Source organism: Myotis davidii, unplaced genomic scaffold, assembly GCF_000327345.1.
Source record: "Myotis davidii unplaced genomic scaffold, ASM32734v1 scaffold1277, whole genome shotgun sequence".
NCBI classification, from domain to species: domain Eukaryota; kingdom Metazoa; phylum Chordata; class Mammalia; order Chiroptera; family Vespertilionidae; genus Myotis; species Myotis davidii.
The window spans coordinates 522001-536968 of record NW_006290682.1 but is presented as its reverse complement, the minus strand read 5'-3'; the positions used below and the strand labels follow the sequence as shown (position 1 = coordinate 536968).

General features: G+C 46.5%; 1 protein-coding gene across 2 annotated transcripts in view; it reads left to right on the top strand.

Annotated features, from left to right (window-relative positions):
- Window positions 1–14968, top strand: part of FRMPD4 (FERM and PDZ domain containing 4) — a 513731-nt gene that overhangs the window by 486794 nt on the left and 11969 nt on the right. For both annotated transcript variants that reach the window (XM_006763797.2, XM_015563957.1), the window contains exons 10-14: window positions 4001–4137; window positions 7625–7751; window positions 11245–11334; window positions 12137–12319; window positions 14661–14799. In XM_006763797.2, coding sequence (XP_006763860.1) covers window positions 4001–4137; window positions 7625–7751; window positions 11245–11334; window positions 12137–12319; window positions 14661–14799 — 676 coding nt within the window. The remainder of the gene's footprint in view (window positions 1–4000; window positions 4138–7624; window positions 7752–11244; window positions 11335–12136; window positions 12320–14660; window positions 14800–14968) is intronic.

Here is a 14968-nt window from a genome sequence, read left to right as displayed (position 1 = left end):
TGAAGGGAGAGGGAGAGAGAGATAGAAACATCAATTATGAGAGAGAATCATTGATTGGTTGCCTCCTGCACACAACCCAGGCATGTGCCCTTGACCGGAATTCAACCTGGGACCCTTCAGTCCACAGGCCAACGCTCCATCCACTGAGCCAAATTTAGTTAGGGCAAGACCCATCTTTTATACCCCGAGATTGTCCTGAGAACAAGAAACCTGTCCAGGGATCTTGCCCCGGAATAGATCTTCCCAAGACCTTGGGTGTTGCACGGGTGGTGGATTAGCGACCCCTTCAACGGGCAGCCCATGGGGGTTGTGGGTAGCCACGTGGGGCAGGTGACAGAGACTGAAACGAAGCTGCCATCATCACCTTTTCTCTCTTCCACTGAGAACCGGAAATGAGGATTTCTTGGACTCAGACCCCCAGCTTCCAGAGGCCTCGCAGCGCGCCATGTGCGGTGTGTCTAAAATAGCTTCCGCCTCGCAGCGGTCAGTGGCTGCGCAAATGGTGCTGTGGGCCCGTGTTGATTCGAAGGTGCTAAAAAGATGCAATAAAATTAGTCTAGAAAACAAAAGCGTAAGCAGAAGCAATATATATCCCATTACCAAGACAAAAATGGCCCTAGCCGGTTTGGCTCAGTGGATAGAGCATCAGCCTGCGGACTGAAGGGTCCCGGGTTCGAGTCCGGTCAAGGGCACATGCCCAGGTTGTGGGCTCGATCCCCAATATGGGGCATGCAGGAGGCAGCCGATCAATGATCTCTCTCATCATTGATGTTTCTATCTCTCCCTCTCCCTTCCCCCCCTGAAATCAATAAAAATATATTTATTTAAAAAAAAGAGAGAGAGACAAAAATGGACTCAGCCTAGTGGGCCTCTAATGAGGACAGTAGCCATTGACTATGGACCGTGGCAATGAAAACAGGTTCCAATGGTGATAATATTAATCACCTGGTCATTGATGGGACCTGAGGTATGGCCGAGACTTCAGCATCTATAATAGCGTAAATCTTAACAATCCAGACTGTTCTCATTCATAAGTGTAATGAGCCACGCTCACATGTAGCCGTCCCCTATCCATTAAGAAAAAGATCCGTTCCGCCAGTTAGTAAACAAGGTAGTACCTGAGGCTACAATGTGTTTTTCAACACGAGCGGGATCCGGTTCCTTTTAAACATCTAGCTGTTCATTGTAAATGAACTTCCTGTAGGACTAAACTGGAGTCTCTATTAAGAAGAATGCCCACCATTTGCTTGTGTAACTGTATTTTAAGGAAAGGAGTTGAGGGTCATAAAAGCATGATTAGTACCCAAATATGTAAGTCAGACTTCACATGAATTCTCCAGGAGTAGTCAGAACGAATTAAATGTAATCACATTATGTATAATGTAATTAAGTGGCTAATCACCTTGATAAGAAATTCACCCAGAAGTCCCTTTCAAATACAGGAGACACTCACAGTATAATAGGGATGGGAAACACAGTTCCAGTCACAACTCTTAGAAGCAAGAGTGATGACTCACCTTTGAAAGGCACATGACATTTGATGAAACATCCTTACAAGTATAGCAGCAACCTTGACTTAGCTGTTTTAGCCCATTTTTCATATAAGAAACCCGAGATGTAAGAGAGATGAAATGTCACGTCCAAGGTCATTTGATGAATAGTTGACAGAGCTTAGGCTCGTACCTGGAGCTCTTGTCTCTGAATCCGATGCTAATATCCTGTTTCCGGGCCATTAGGCGATAGCAGCCGTGGGGAAAAGTGATGCATCACAAAGCCGAGTTGCGTGCCCTTTACAGCCTGGCACTGCGCTGGGGGGCTCCCTCCCCCTCATCCCGATGGGACTATAAAATGACCCGCTCTGGGCCCCCAGGCCCATGCTGCTCCGTTATGAACAGCACTGGGCGCTTGGAAAGAACTGGCCAACCCAAGACTAGCAGAACCAAATGCTCTCACGTGACATGCCCGCCTCGAGTCAGACCCACTTCCCCTGCACCCTTGATGGTGTCAGATCCTAAAGGGGAGCAAATGTTAGGGAGGCAAACTACGGCCCGCGGGCCGGATCCGGCCCTTTTGAAATGAATAAAACTAAAAAAAAAAAAAAAGACCGTACCCTTTTATGTAATGATGTTTACTTTGAATTTATATTAGTTCACACAAACACTCCATCCATGCTTTTGTTCCGGCCCTCCGGTCCAGTTTAAGAACCCACTGTGGCCCTCGAGTCAAAAAGTTTGCCCACCCCTGGGCTAGCCCCAAGCCTCGTTTCCCAGAACAGAAACAAGGACACGCACGTGCAGAATGGAGGTTAAGGCCAAGTTGCCAGAAACATGCGGTTGGTCCTTCACCCCTGATGAGGGAGGATGATGTCGCCCTAACAGCGGTCGCTTGTCATATAGGACAGGGGTGGGGAACCTTTTCTCTGCCCAGGGCCATCAGGATATCGATAACATTATTCTCAGGCCCTATCAAATCATCAACTTTAAAATGAGCCTGCTCTAGCTGGCCAGACATTGAATGAACTCGCCCCTCACGCCTTGGCAGGGCCAGACCACATGATGTCGCGGGCCTTCTGCGGCCCGCGGGCCAGGCATTCCCCTGATGTAGGATGTTGCGCTTTACGACACTCTCAGCTGCTCTTCAATGTGATGCTCCCGCAAACCCTGTGAGCTACATGGCTCCCTGTTACAGATGAGCAAACTGGGGTCAAGAGCCATGGAATGACCATCAGTGTCACCACTGGCATGAACTGAGCATACTTTTCCATTGATTTTTAGAGAGAGTGGAAGGGAGGGGGAGAGAGAGAGAGAGAGAAACATCGATGTGAGAGAGACACATTGATTGGTTTGGTTGCCTTCTGCACACCCTGACTAGGCCCAGGGAGGGAGCCTGCAACCAATGTACGTGCCCTTGACCGGAATTAAACCTGGGACCCTTCAGTCTGCGGGCTGACGCTCTAGCCCAGGGGTGGGCAAACTTTTTGACTCGAGGGCCACCATGGGTTCTTAAACTGGACCGGAGGCCGGAACAAAAGCATGGATGGAGTGCTTGTGTGAACTAATATAAATTCAAAGTAAACATCATTACATAAAAGGGTACGGTCTTTTTTTTTTTAGTTTTATTCATTTCAAACGGGCCGGATCCAGCCCACGGGCCGTAGTTTGCCCACGGCTGCTCTAGCCACTGAGCCAAACCGGCTAGGGCTGAACTGAAGGTTTGACTAGTTTCCCTTTCCCGAATGCATGGTGCGCTGTGATAAAGCACTTTCTTTGCATCCCATCTGAGCAGCCACCACTACGGGAGGTGGTTGGGTGAATGCCCATGTCACAGAGGAGCACACTGAGGCTGCGGGAGAAAGCAAACGGGTCCAAGTTACACGCACAGGTGGTCCCGGGCCAAGCCAGGACGCCGCCGCCCGTCATCGCCTGGCTCATGCCTCCTCCCGAAGCTGCTCTAGATGATGACAAAGAGGAAGGTGGCGGTGACAGCTGTTAGCACTTATGAGCGCTTTCACTCATGTCGCCCTCACAACAACCCTGTGAACAGGGAGCAGTATCAATCCCAGTTTACAGAAGGGGAAACTGAGGCGCAGAACCAGGCCCTTTCCCAGTGTCATGGCCCGGTGAGGCGGAGGGAGGGGGTTGGACGCCCGGATTCCCCAGCCCAGCAGCCTAACTCCAGACACCACCATGCCCGCAGGGCTTCGTGTGTTCCATTGCAGCACCTGTGTTTGGAAATTCCATACCTGAATTCCTAATTCTTTCTACAAAAAGCTAAATATTGAAATAGCAGCTCACTTGTCGATGGATGGTAAATATTTTGCGTGGTCTGTCTGTTTGTGAGCGTGATTCAATATTGACGCGTTGCAAGCAGCGCGGGGGAGATGTTTCCACATTTAGCCTCCTTGCCTCTGAAGTGAGGGGGGATGTGGTCACCTGTTCCAACCAGGCAGTGCCTGGGCCCATTCTTTGACGAGCTGCGCCCCCTGCTGGTCTCTCTGCAGAGTTGTAACGATGTCGTACAGGAGCGATTTGGGCCGGAGCTGAAATACGACATAGCCCTGCGGCTGGCCGCCTTGCAAATGTACATCGCAACCGTTACCACCAAGCAAACGCAGAAAATCTCTCTCAAATACATCGAGTAAGTGTTTCCTGGGACTCATTTCGGAGACGAAGTTGCTGCCCCCCTTAACGGTCAAGTGCATGTTTGACCTATGTCTGTTTCCAAACTGCATCTTGGTTGTGGCAGACCATTGGTTAAACATGGGAGGAATATACGACTGGCAGGTTCATTTGGGGTGAAAGAGATCCTTTTCTTACATAATATACATTTGGAGAATTGCGGTGAGAATGAGGGTCAGGTTGAAAATGAAACACATTTCTAAACTCCTACACAGACTTGGTTCCAAGCAAGCTTTGGTCTCATCGCTTTTCCGGCGTTAAGCTGCTTAATTCTCACAACATCCCTGTGAGATAAGAAAGGTGTTCGCTCCATTTTCTAGAGGAGCAAACTGAGGCACAGAAGGGTGAAGTCGTTTTGCCCCAGTCGCACAGGCTAGAGAGGGTGGGATTCCAACCCAGGCAGGAAGAGTCCACATTGCACTACAGTTTGTGTGATCGTTCGAAGCACCTGTGTTTAGAGAGCGACCTGCACAGGCGAGGTTATTGTAGACGGTCAGAATGCGGCACGAATAGCAATGTCCTAAGTCACAGTCGGGAAGGGTGGCGTTTGCAGTAACGAACTGACAGAGCGGGGAAGGATGCGACAGGACCACGCTCTGCTTCATGAATCCGTGTTTGCCTGTCTTGCCGAGTACCCACTTACAGCATCAGTGTGCCACCGCTTTGACCAGAGAAGAGCCCCTCTCCTTAGAAAAGGCAGTTTGTGTCGCCTTCAGTTGATGAGTCTGTTTAAGGGTCGTCTTTGAAAAAGAGAACCCTCCGTCACCCAGTCTGGACAGTCCAAGCATGTCAAACTCGCGGCCAGCGGGCCGCATGTTTGACATGCTAATAAACAAGGCATGTGGCCCGCCGGCCGCGAGTTTGACATGCTTGCACTCTCCCTATGGGTGAGTGATTCATACCCTAAAGCAGCCATACCTTCTTAATCCTGGCAGCTCTGATGCTAAGACAAAGGAACACACATATTTCAAAGTTCTTGGCGGGGCTGAAGCTACACCTCCATCTGACACTAAAAGCCTTCATGTCCCCTCCATCTCTTCCTCCAACAAATGTACAGGCTCATTGCAATCCCACCTTCTGGTCCCAGGGGCTGCCTAAAAGCCATTCTGAATCCCATAGTGCCAGGGTGACCCCCAGGGGGCACTGTGGCTTCTTCTCCACAGGCCTGTGAGCTTGTGTTGAATTTTAGGGACTCTATCCTGGTTGATCATGTGCCCAACCAGTGTCTTCTAAATTAGGGGAAGAACTTGAGAAGGTGCTGGCTATTTCTTCTGCTCTAGATCCTCTAAAGAAGCGTAGGAAGACAGCCAGCCGATGTGGCTCAGTGGTTGAGCATCGACCTATGAACCAGGAGGTCAGGGTTCGATTGCCAGTCAGGGCACATGCCCGGGTTGCGGGCTCCATCCCCAGTGTGGGGCGTGCAGGAGGCAGCCAGTCAATGATTCTCTCTCATCACTAATGGTTCTCTCTCTCCCTCCCTCTCCCTTCCTCTCTGAAATCAATAAAAATACATTTTTTTAAAAAAAAGGGGTAGGAAGACAGCCTTCTTCTACTGACTCCAAAGCCACTGTTCTTACAACTCAGTTCTCCTCCAATACCTACAGAGAAATTGTTACGTGCAGTATGAGAACCTCGGGTCTTCCAGTCCTGGCCACTCCTTTTCACAGATGCTTTCTCTCTTTCTCTCTCACCAAATGCGCTATGACTGTAGCCTGAGAGAGTCACTCCTAAAGAGGTCTCGCATTCAGATGGACACATTCAGACCCCCATCCACTCCCCTTTCTGTGGACGTGGGTGAAAATGGCTCCCAGTTGGAAGGGTGGCCTGCACCAATTGGGATGAATTTCAGATACCCAAAATGTATTTCTGTCCGTACTCTCTGGACCCACATGTTCCCAGGTTGAACATGGCAGTCAAACATTTCCAGAGATAACTAACTTGACTGAGAACCTTGTAGCATCTATGAGATAATGTTCTCATTAATTATTCATACACCCAACAAATGTTCATTGAGCATTTTATATGGTATTCACTCTGGGACAGTAGAAAGTAGAAAGTATGAATTATAATCTTAATCATCCATCAACCTGTGATCTGATCATAAAGACAAGACATAAAGATATGAAAAGTAATGACTTAAAATAATAATGCAAGTAGAGTTATAAGGTAGCCCCATAAGGACTGCCAAATGATGGGTAAAGATAATAAGTACAGCCCAGCTGGTGTGGCTCAGTGGTTGAGTGTCAACCTATGAAGTAGGCGTTCAGGGTTCGATTCCTGCTCAGGACACATGGCTGGGTTATGGGCTCAATCCCCCACGGCTCAGTCGGTATGGTATTGGCCTGTGGACTGAAGAGAACCGGGTTCAGACCCGGGCTTCCCTAGCAGCCCTGGCTTCATCTGGAAGGTTTTCTGGTCTAATTAGCATATTACCCTTTTATTATTATATATATATTTTAAAAATAATAAGTACAAGCTGAGGAGGAGGGAGAAAATGCTGATTATGGAAAACACCATCTGAGCAGGTGAAGATGAAGGTTAATGGTGAAGTGGGAGGAGGAGGTCTTGCTACCCTTCTTTAAAGAGGACCTAGAGCAGGAGAAATAGCCGGCACCTTCTCAAGTTCTCCACATAATTTAGAAGACACTGTTTGGGCACATGATCAACCAGGATAGTTCCTGAAATTCAAAATAAGGAACCTTAGCATAGGGTTGTAGTCATAGGGAAATGGCTTCTCGGTAAAAAAACAAAAAACAAAACTATTAACCCAGTCCAATTTGTTTGTCTGTTTCCTAATATATCCATTCCTATGAGATGTTTGTACTTTCCCATCATACCAGACGAACTTAAGGGTCATGAACCCCACCCTGACTCCACACCAGCGTCATTCCTCTTCATTTCCGCCCCAAGCCAGAGATGTTGATCGAAGGAGTTCGGTAGACATGAACTGGCCGTGTCTGCAGGGAAACAGCCATGAACAAGGGAGATGGAGAGGGAGGCATGGTTAGGGCATGATGAAGGAGTTGCGTCCATCCTTTTCAGAGAAGAGAGACAGAGTGTGGGCGGACAGGGAGAGGTGAGAATGAGAATAAACAAGGGATGGGGAGACATTGGTGTCGGAAATACCAGCTCAGATATGTGTGAACTTGAAGAGCCTCGGGGGGTGATTTAGCTGGAGACTGCAGTGTCCATAAATCCCAAATGCCTCTTTGCTATCTCTCTGGAGAGTGAGCGATGTGTTTCTTTTAAAAATGCAAACACGGGTCCGAAAGATCAAATAGTGTTTCCTGAGTGTAAATTAGAAGTTGCTTCCCGAAGTGGGGACTCGTCTCCTTTCCCTGCCTCGCCAAGACTTCGTTTGTTCCAACAAACATCAGAGCACCATTTTGTCTTCGCTCACTCCCCATCAGAAGGATGTGAAATTAAAGCCACGCTCTTTATTGCAGAAAAGAGTGGGGATTAGAGACGTTCCTTCCCTCGGCTGTGCTGCAAAGCATGAAAGAGAAGAACATAAAGAAGGCACTTTCACACCTTGTCAAAGCAAATCAAAACTTGGTACCACCCGGCAAAAAGGTATCACATTTGCATCTTAATAGAAAATGGATTTTAAAGAGAGAGGCTTGCATGCATTTTTTTTAAACGTTTAAAATTAGCCCATGAATAAAAGACTTAGCCCCATATTTTCAGAAGCAGAAACATTCTAACCTTTTTAGTTTTAACCATTAACATGTTCCTAAGACTAGTGAAAAATAAGTATTTTTATGGAAACCTATTTCTTTCTTCCAAGCTATAGGCTTGTATTATATGGGGCTCTGCCTTGCTCAGTGGGGCCTGGGCCTGAACTAGAATCACCTGGGAGCTATTGAAACACAGGACTCTAATGCAGTGGTTCTCAACCTTCTGGCCAAATAAATACAGTTCCTCATGTTGTGACCCAACCATAAAATTATTTCCGTTGCTACTTCATCACTGTCATGTTGCTACTGTTAGGAATCGTCATGTCAATATCTGATCTGCAGGATGGTCTTAGGCGACCCCTGTGAAAGGGTCGTTCGACCGCCAAAGGGGTCGCGACCCACAGGTTGAGAACCACTGGGTTAGAGGCTAGACTTGCAAGAAAATTGTACATTTCCATATGCTCTTGCTTTCCACTCAGACTAGCTCAAGGGTGCAGCAGCCAGCACGGGTCCCTGCAGGCCGGATGCCACGTTAACTAAACCAGGGTTCCCTACATCAGTACCACTGACCTTGGGGACCAGGTCAGTGGTACTGTGTTGGGGCTGTGGCTGTCCTGCGCACTGTGAGATGTTTCGCAGCATCCCTGGCCTCTATCCGCGAGAGGCCAGTAGCACCCACCCCTCAATTGTGACAAACAAAGACGCCACCGGACATGTGTCCTGGGGCACAGACTCACCCCACGCTGACAACCAGTGAATGAGACCTGACTTTTGGAAGGACAATGAAATGATTTCTGTGTTCACCATCGTTCAAGTTACAATCTTTTTTATTATCAAGTAGGAGAAACACAAAGGGTATTTAAAAATATACTATTGGTCAGAATAAAGAGCTGTGTTTATAGGTAATACAAAGCGCGGGGTTTCAGGAACCGGGGAGGGAAAGGCCTTGAAAATACTGGTCCTGTGAAACCGGAAGAAGCCTACCAACTCAAGGGCATTTTCCTGTTGACATTGGCCATAGGAACTCGGGAGATGCCAATACAAATCACTGTTTATATGGGCAATTCTTGGTCTTAGGATCTGATCTTGAGTCATTTTTACTTGCTTATTGCTAGTCCCTCCTCACCCTTTGGCTTTTTAAATTTTTTTAAAATATATTTTATTGATTTTTTACAGAGAGGAAGGGAGAGAGATAGAGAGCCAGAAACATCGATGAGAGAGAAACATCGATCAGCTGCCTCCTGCACATCTCCCACTGGGGATGTGCCCGCAACCCAGGTACATGCCCTTGACCGGAATCGAACCTGGGACCTTTCAGTCCGCAGGCCAACGCTCTATCCACTGAGCCAAACCGGTTTCGGCTGGCTTTTTAAATTTTATTTTAATTTTTATCATTGTTCTATTTTGTTATTAGTTATTGCTGTTAATCTCTCAGTATGCCTATTTTATAAATTACACTGAGTGGCCAGATTATTATGACCACCCCATCAGTACTTCATTGACACTTCCAAAAATACTGAATATTGAAAACTTCCTAAGCAAATACTCTCAAGGTTTTATTATTATTATTATTATTTGCATAACTAATTCACTTCATTGTACTGATGGGGTGGTGATAATAACCTGGCCACTCAGTGTAGATATGTATGTACAGGAAAGAACATAGTATATATAGGGTTCGGTACTGTCAAAGGTTTCGGGCATCCACTGGGGGCTTTGAAATATATGTCTTACAGATAAGGGGGGGGAACCATTGTACTCATTTTCTTTATGCCATGTTGCCACTTGTTTTTATTAAATTATATTGGGGTGACATTAGTCAACACGAGCATACAGGTTTCATGTGTGGATTACTAGGTTACAAAATCTGTATAGAGCATCATGTGCCCACCACCCAAAGTCACATCTTCTCCTGTCACCTCATATTAGGACCCCTTTCTCCCCCCACCCCATGGCTTTTTTAAACAAATAATCCGATTCAACATGCTATCCGTCCCTTCAACTTACTTCCGGTTCCTGGAACCATTCAGCTCATAGAATTGTAGCAGGACATCACAGATCAAGATTTTTAAAATTTCGGATCTGATTTGCCCAAAGCTCATTTCTTTTGACTAACTTGATAGGGGGGTTTCTCAGGCCTGGCCCACTGGTTTTCTAATTTGGATGCCTGCTCTAAGATTGATCTGTCTATGAAGGTCATTCCTTCTAGCCAAGAGTGAGTGGCTTGCTTTCGAATTGATTTGCAAATTGCTTGGGGTTTTTAAAAGAAATAGGATGGATGAACAGCCCTGAATGCCAGTTACATAAAGGGTAGTGCGCTTAGGTGAGTTAACCAATGAGTTGGCAAGTCACCTCCGATTGAAAACAGTCACTGCTACTGAGGGTCTACGCTTGTTGGAAATCTCGCCCCCAACAGACATTCCTGGCACGTTCGGTATGAACCATGGACTGTTGTTTTTGTATCAAGTACTTTGTTATGACATGGGAATCTACATATTTAAGTCTTTCTGAAGATAAATTTCATCTGGATAAAATTTCATTTGTGAATCATTCATGAACCTCAATAGATTCCCGGAGTCGAATGAATGAAACGGGGACTTAGAGAGCAAGTTCCAACACTCCCACAACGCTCAGGAAGTTCATTTCCCTCTAAAAACTTGCAAAGACTGTGAGAAACTTGACCTGGGCATGTAGAGCCTGTTTAAAGGCTTTAGATAGATGTCAGGTGTGTATTCAAAACCACTCCCACAAACCGCATACAGGCAGGTCTCCTGTGGGTGGGAGAATGTACAACTGCCTTTGTCCCTGATAGCAATTGGAGACATCACTCGCCTTTTGAAACCTCCTTATGAGTAGATGTTTCAGTGGAACATTTTATCATCTTGTTCTCAGTTTTTTAAAAAAATATTTTTAAATTAATTTCCGAGAGGAAGGAAGAGGGAGAGATAGAAACATCAATGATGAGACAGAATCATTGATTCGCTGTCTCCTGCACCCTCCCCACTGGGGATCAAGCCCACAACCTGGGCATATCCCCTTGACTGGAATCGAACCTGGGACCCTTTAGTCCACAGGTCGATGATCTGTCCACTGAGCCAAACCGACCAGGGCTTGTTCTCACTTTGTTGAGTGCCCTGGCCCAGCGCACCTGTACTTATGAGTTCCCCACACGTTTCCCCAAAATAAAACAAGTTTAATCCAAATGCCCTGCCGCCGCCCTTCATCGGGAAGCCAAATACAGAGCGATTTTATTTCATTTTTCATGACGAGTCCTTGTCACATGCGCCTGTTGGCAGTCATCTCATTTGCCCTGGTTTTCAGCTGGTCTCTGGCAGGAATGGAGTCACACCCAATGGAGTTCACACCTGATGTCTCTTCTCTCCCCACAGCTCTCTGCCCTGCAAGCCAAGGTCCATTATCTCAAGTTCCTCAGTGACCTTCGTCTGTATGGGGGCCGTGTGTTCAAGGCAACACTAGTGGTAAGTTCTTTCTTTCTTTACTTTTCTTTCTTTTTTTGTTTTGTTTTGTGTTTTGCTTTTTCTGGAAAGTCATGGAGGCCTGGAAATGTCACTGCATGGGCTGTCTTGAATGACTGCTCTTGATGACAGAAACAAGTCAGCTGTGAATACTTGCCAGCCTTTGTTTCTAATTCACTGCACCACAGTCTGAACTGTGGGAAGAAATGTTAAACCAGACACGGCACCGCAGCGTGCCCTGGGAAAAGGAGTGGGAAAACCCAGAAGTGATGTACTCTGACCATGGCCCTCCTTTCAGTCATTGGGCCAAAAGTTGCTTTCACATAAAAAAAAAATTCTCATTTCTAAAAACCTCTCATGATTATGAATGTACATGCTATGGCAACATTGACTTTCTACATTATTCTTAATTTTTCAGAGCCTCAATGCAATCATATATCTGGTTCTTCTAATTGGGTGACTTAGTACAATAAAACCTAGAAATGCTTTCTAAAGAAAATGGAGTTTTGTCCAGCCAGCGTGGTTCAGGGGTTGAGCATCAACCTATGAACCAGGAGATCAGGGTTCGATTCCCAGTCAGGGCACAGGCCTGGGTTGCGGGCTCCATCCCCAGTGGGGTCTGTGCAGGAGGCAGCCGATCCATGATTCTGTCTCATCATTGATGTTTCTCTCTCTCTCTCTCCCTCTCCCTTCCTCTCTGAAATCCATAAAAATCTATTAAAAAAGAAAATGCAGTTCTATAAACACATTCTCTCGGTTCTTAGAAGTCTAGTATTTTTATATTTTGTCAATGTCCCTTTCACAGCAGGCAGAAAAGCGCTCGGAAGTGACCCTCCTGGTGGGGCCCCGATATGGCATAAGCCACGTCATAAACACCAAAACCAACCTGGTGGCTCTCTTAGCTGACTTCAGCCACGTGAACAGGATCGAGATGTTTACCGAAGAGGAGAGCTTGGTGAGGGTGGAGCTCCACGTGCTGGACGTGAAGGTAAGTCGGCCGGATGTTGGCACATGGCCTTGATTGGAGCAGCCAGTTTGTGCTACGCTGCTGCTACTTAGAAAGCATGTAGAATGTCCATGTGTCCAGAGCATCAGAGATGCGATGTGGCACAGAAAAAAAAATCCACCCAACTCACGGGGACAAGTCGCTCTTCTTCCCTCGGCTCGGTTTCTTCTTGTCTATGTCAGAGAGCGAGCAAGTTCATTTCTAAGGTCCTTTCAGCTCCGGAATGCATGAGTCAGAGAGAGTGGGAGAGATTTTTCGCTTCTAACTTTTTAGAATGTATGAATCTTGTATAGACGGGGAGATTTTCCCCAACTCTGATTAGAACTCCCACTCCCTTGCGTTAGATCTGGCCCCCTGTGTTTATGCTTTTGGAAAAGCTGAGCATTTTAGTCAGTCTGTCTTTTCATACTAGAGCAATGGGTCCTGATTCCTATGAATGTCATGGTCATTCCATTTAAAACAGCAATCTGAGATCGTCCTCAAGGGGTAAAGCTTTCCTCCCCAAACAGGAGTTGTTAGGAAGTGATCAAGGCCCCCTGACCCCACCTTCTTGTCCCAGTAATAGATGAGTCGTTGGATTGGGGCATTGTTGATGTACCAGTGTTTGTGTGGAGAAGAGGCACTGACCGGAAGAGAGGCAGTGACTCCACAAAGCAAGCACTGTCAACCGGAAGTGCTCTGAGAACAGGCAGGGGGGACCCACTCCCACCACGGCGGCATGGACAGAGTGGATTAAAAGGAACTGAGAATATGGGAAAGGGTTTCTACACAGCAGATTGGACAGCATCAATACTCTGCAGCAGGAAGAGATGACCTCGAACCCTGACCAGTTTGGCTCAGTGGATAGAGCGTCAGCTTGCGGACTCAAGGGTCCCAGGTTCGATTCCAGTCAAGGGCATGTACCTTGGTTGCGGGCACATCCCCAGTAGGGAGTGTGCAGGAGGCAGCTGATGGATGTTTCTCTCTCATCGATGTTTCTAACTCTCTATTCCTCTCTCTTCCGCTCTGTAAAAAATCAATAAAATATATTTGAAAAAAGAGAGAGAGAATGTGCAGCTCCACCATGTTGGCCATGGCCCATGGGATTTCATGGGCTAATCCAGGGACTCTCTTTGTCTTCAATGTACAAGAGTAGACTTGGAATGCCTGCCTGGTCTATGATCAAAAATGCTGAAAACAATAGCTCATCATGGGAAAAGGATGAATTGGATGCAGTCATCACAGACCTGCTAACTAGGGATAATCTGTCCCAAACAGAAGTGGGTGGCGAGACCCTATCCATGGTTTCCTGCCCCTATAAATAATTGTGGGGTGGCTTGAGAGGAGACCTCAATTGAAATGGGAGGAAAAGGCAGTTCAGTAACCAGTAGAGCAGCTTTGGGTGGGAAGTTAGATTCCACCAGCGGGAGCGAAAGCAAGAGCCCTATCATCTCGCTATTTCTCTGTCTACCTGGGTGTCTGCTTTTTTGTTGTTCTCTTATTTCCCTCTTGCTTTGTCTCTCAGCAAGAGCACGCCAGCCCCTCTACCCTTCCTAACTCAATGAGAATAGTTGCTTAAATTGAACATTTCCTTCCCTCTAGTCCAGTGGTTCTCAACTTTCCTAATGCCGTGACCCTTTAATACAGTTCCTCATGTTGTGGTGACCCCCAACCATAAAATTATTTTCGTTGCTACTTCATAACTGCCATGTTGCTACTGTTATGAATCGTCATGTAAATATCTGATATGCAGGATGGATTTTCATTGTTCGCGACCCAAAGATCCATATATCAGGAAATAATAACCTCACTGGTTCCAGAAAGTTTAATTTTTTAGCAAGGCCTTTTCTCATCTCTCCTTTGACCTCCTGTTAATTGACAGTTTCTTTTAGAAGCAGCCTCTTTCTGGATCTATTTGACACTTTTTGTTCCGTCTTAGCAGTAATTTCCACTTCATTTTTACTTCTCTTCAACACTAATTTTCATCATGAACCCAAACTTCACTTCCTATGATTTTTCAGACTGTGGGTTCCGATCGGCTAACAAACTCCTTAACTATCACTTTTTTAAAATGTTAACTGTTTGGGAACAAAACCAATGTTATTTTCTTTCTGGACTTGGAAAAGACTCAAAATGTCTAGGTTTTAAAATGATGCCACCTACGTGTTTCTCAGTAAGGCTCTCTGTTACGCCTGACCTTTTCCCCACATTTCTGTTTTTCCGATGAAATGGTTGCTCAATAACTTTTATTGTTTACATTTCCTATGCACAAATGCAGTCGTTGTCACCTGAGGGAAGAGAGCCAGGAGAGATGGCTTTAACCAAGTCGTTCTCTTTTGTGTAGCCCATCACGCTGCTGATGGAATCATCAGACGCCATGAACTTGGCCTGCTTAACAGCTGGATACTACCGGCTACTTGTGGATTCCAGGAGGTCCATCTTTAACATGGCCAACAAGAAAAATACGGGGACCCAAGAAACAGGTATTCTCTCCCTAAACTCACGAAGCAGTGATTCCCCTTCCCACCCATTTGACCAATACAATAAGGTCTTTTTTTATATATATACATATACTAGAGGCCCGGTGCACGACATTCGCCGTCCGGGAGCCCTTGGGGGATGTCCGACTGATGGGGGGCGGGCCTAAGCTGC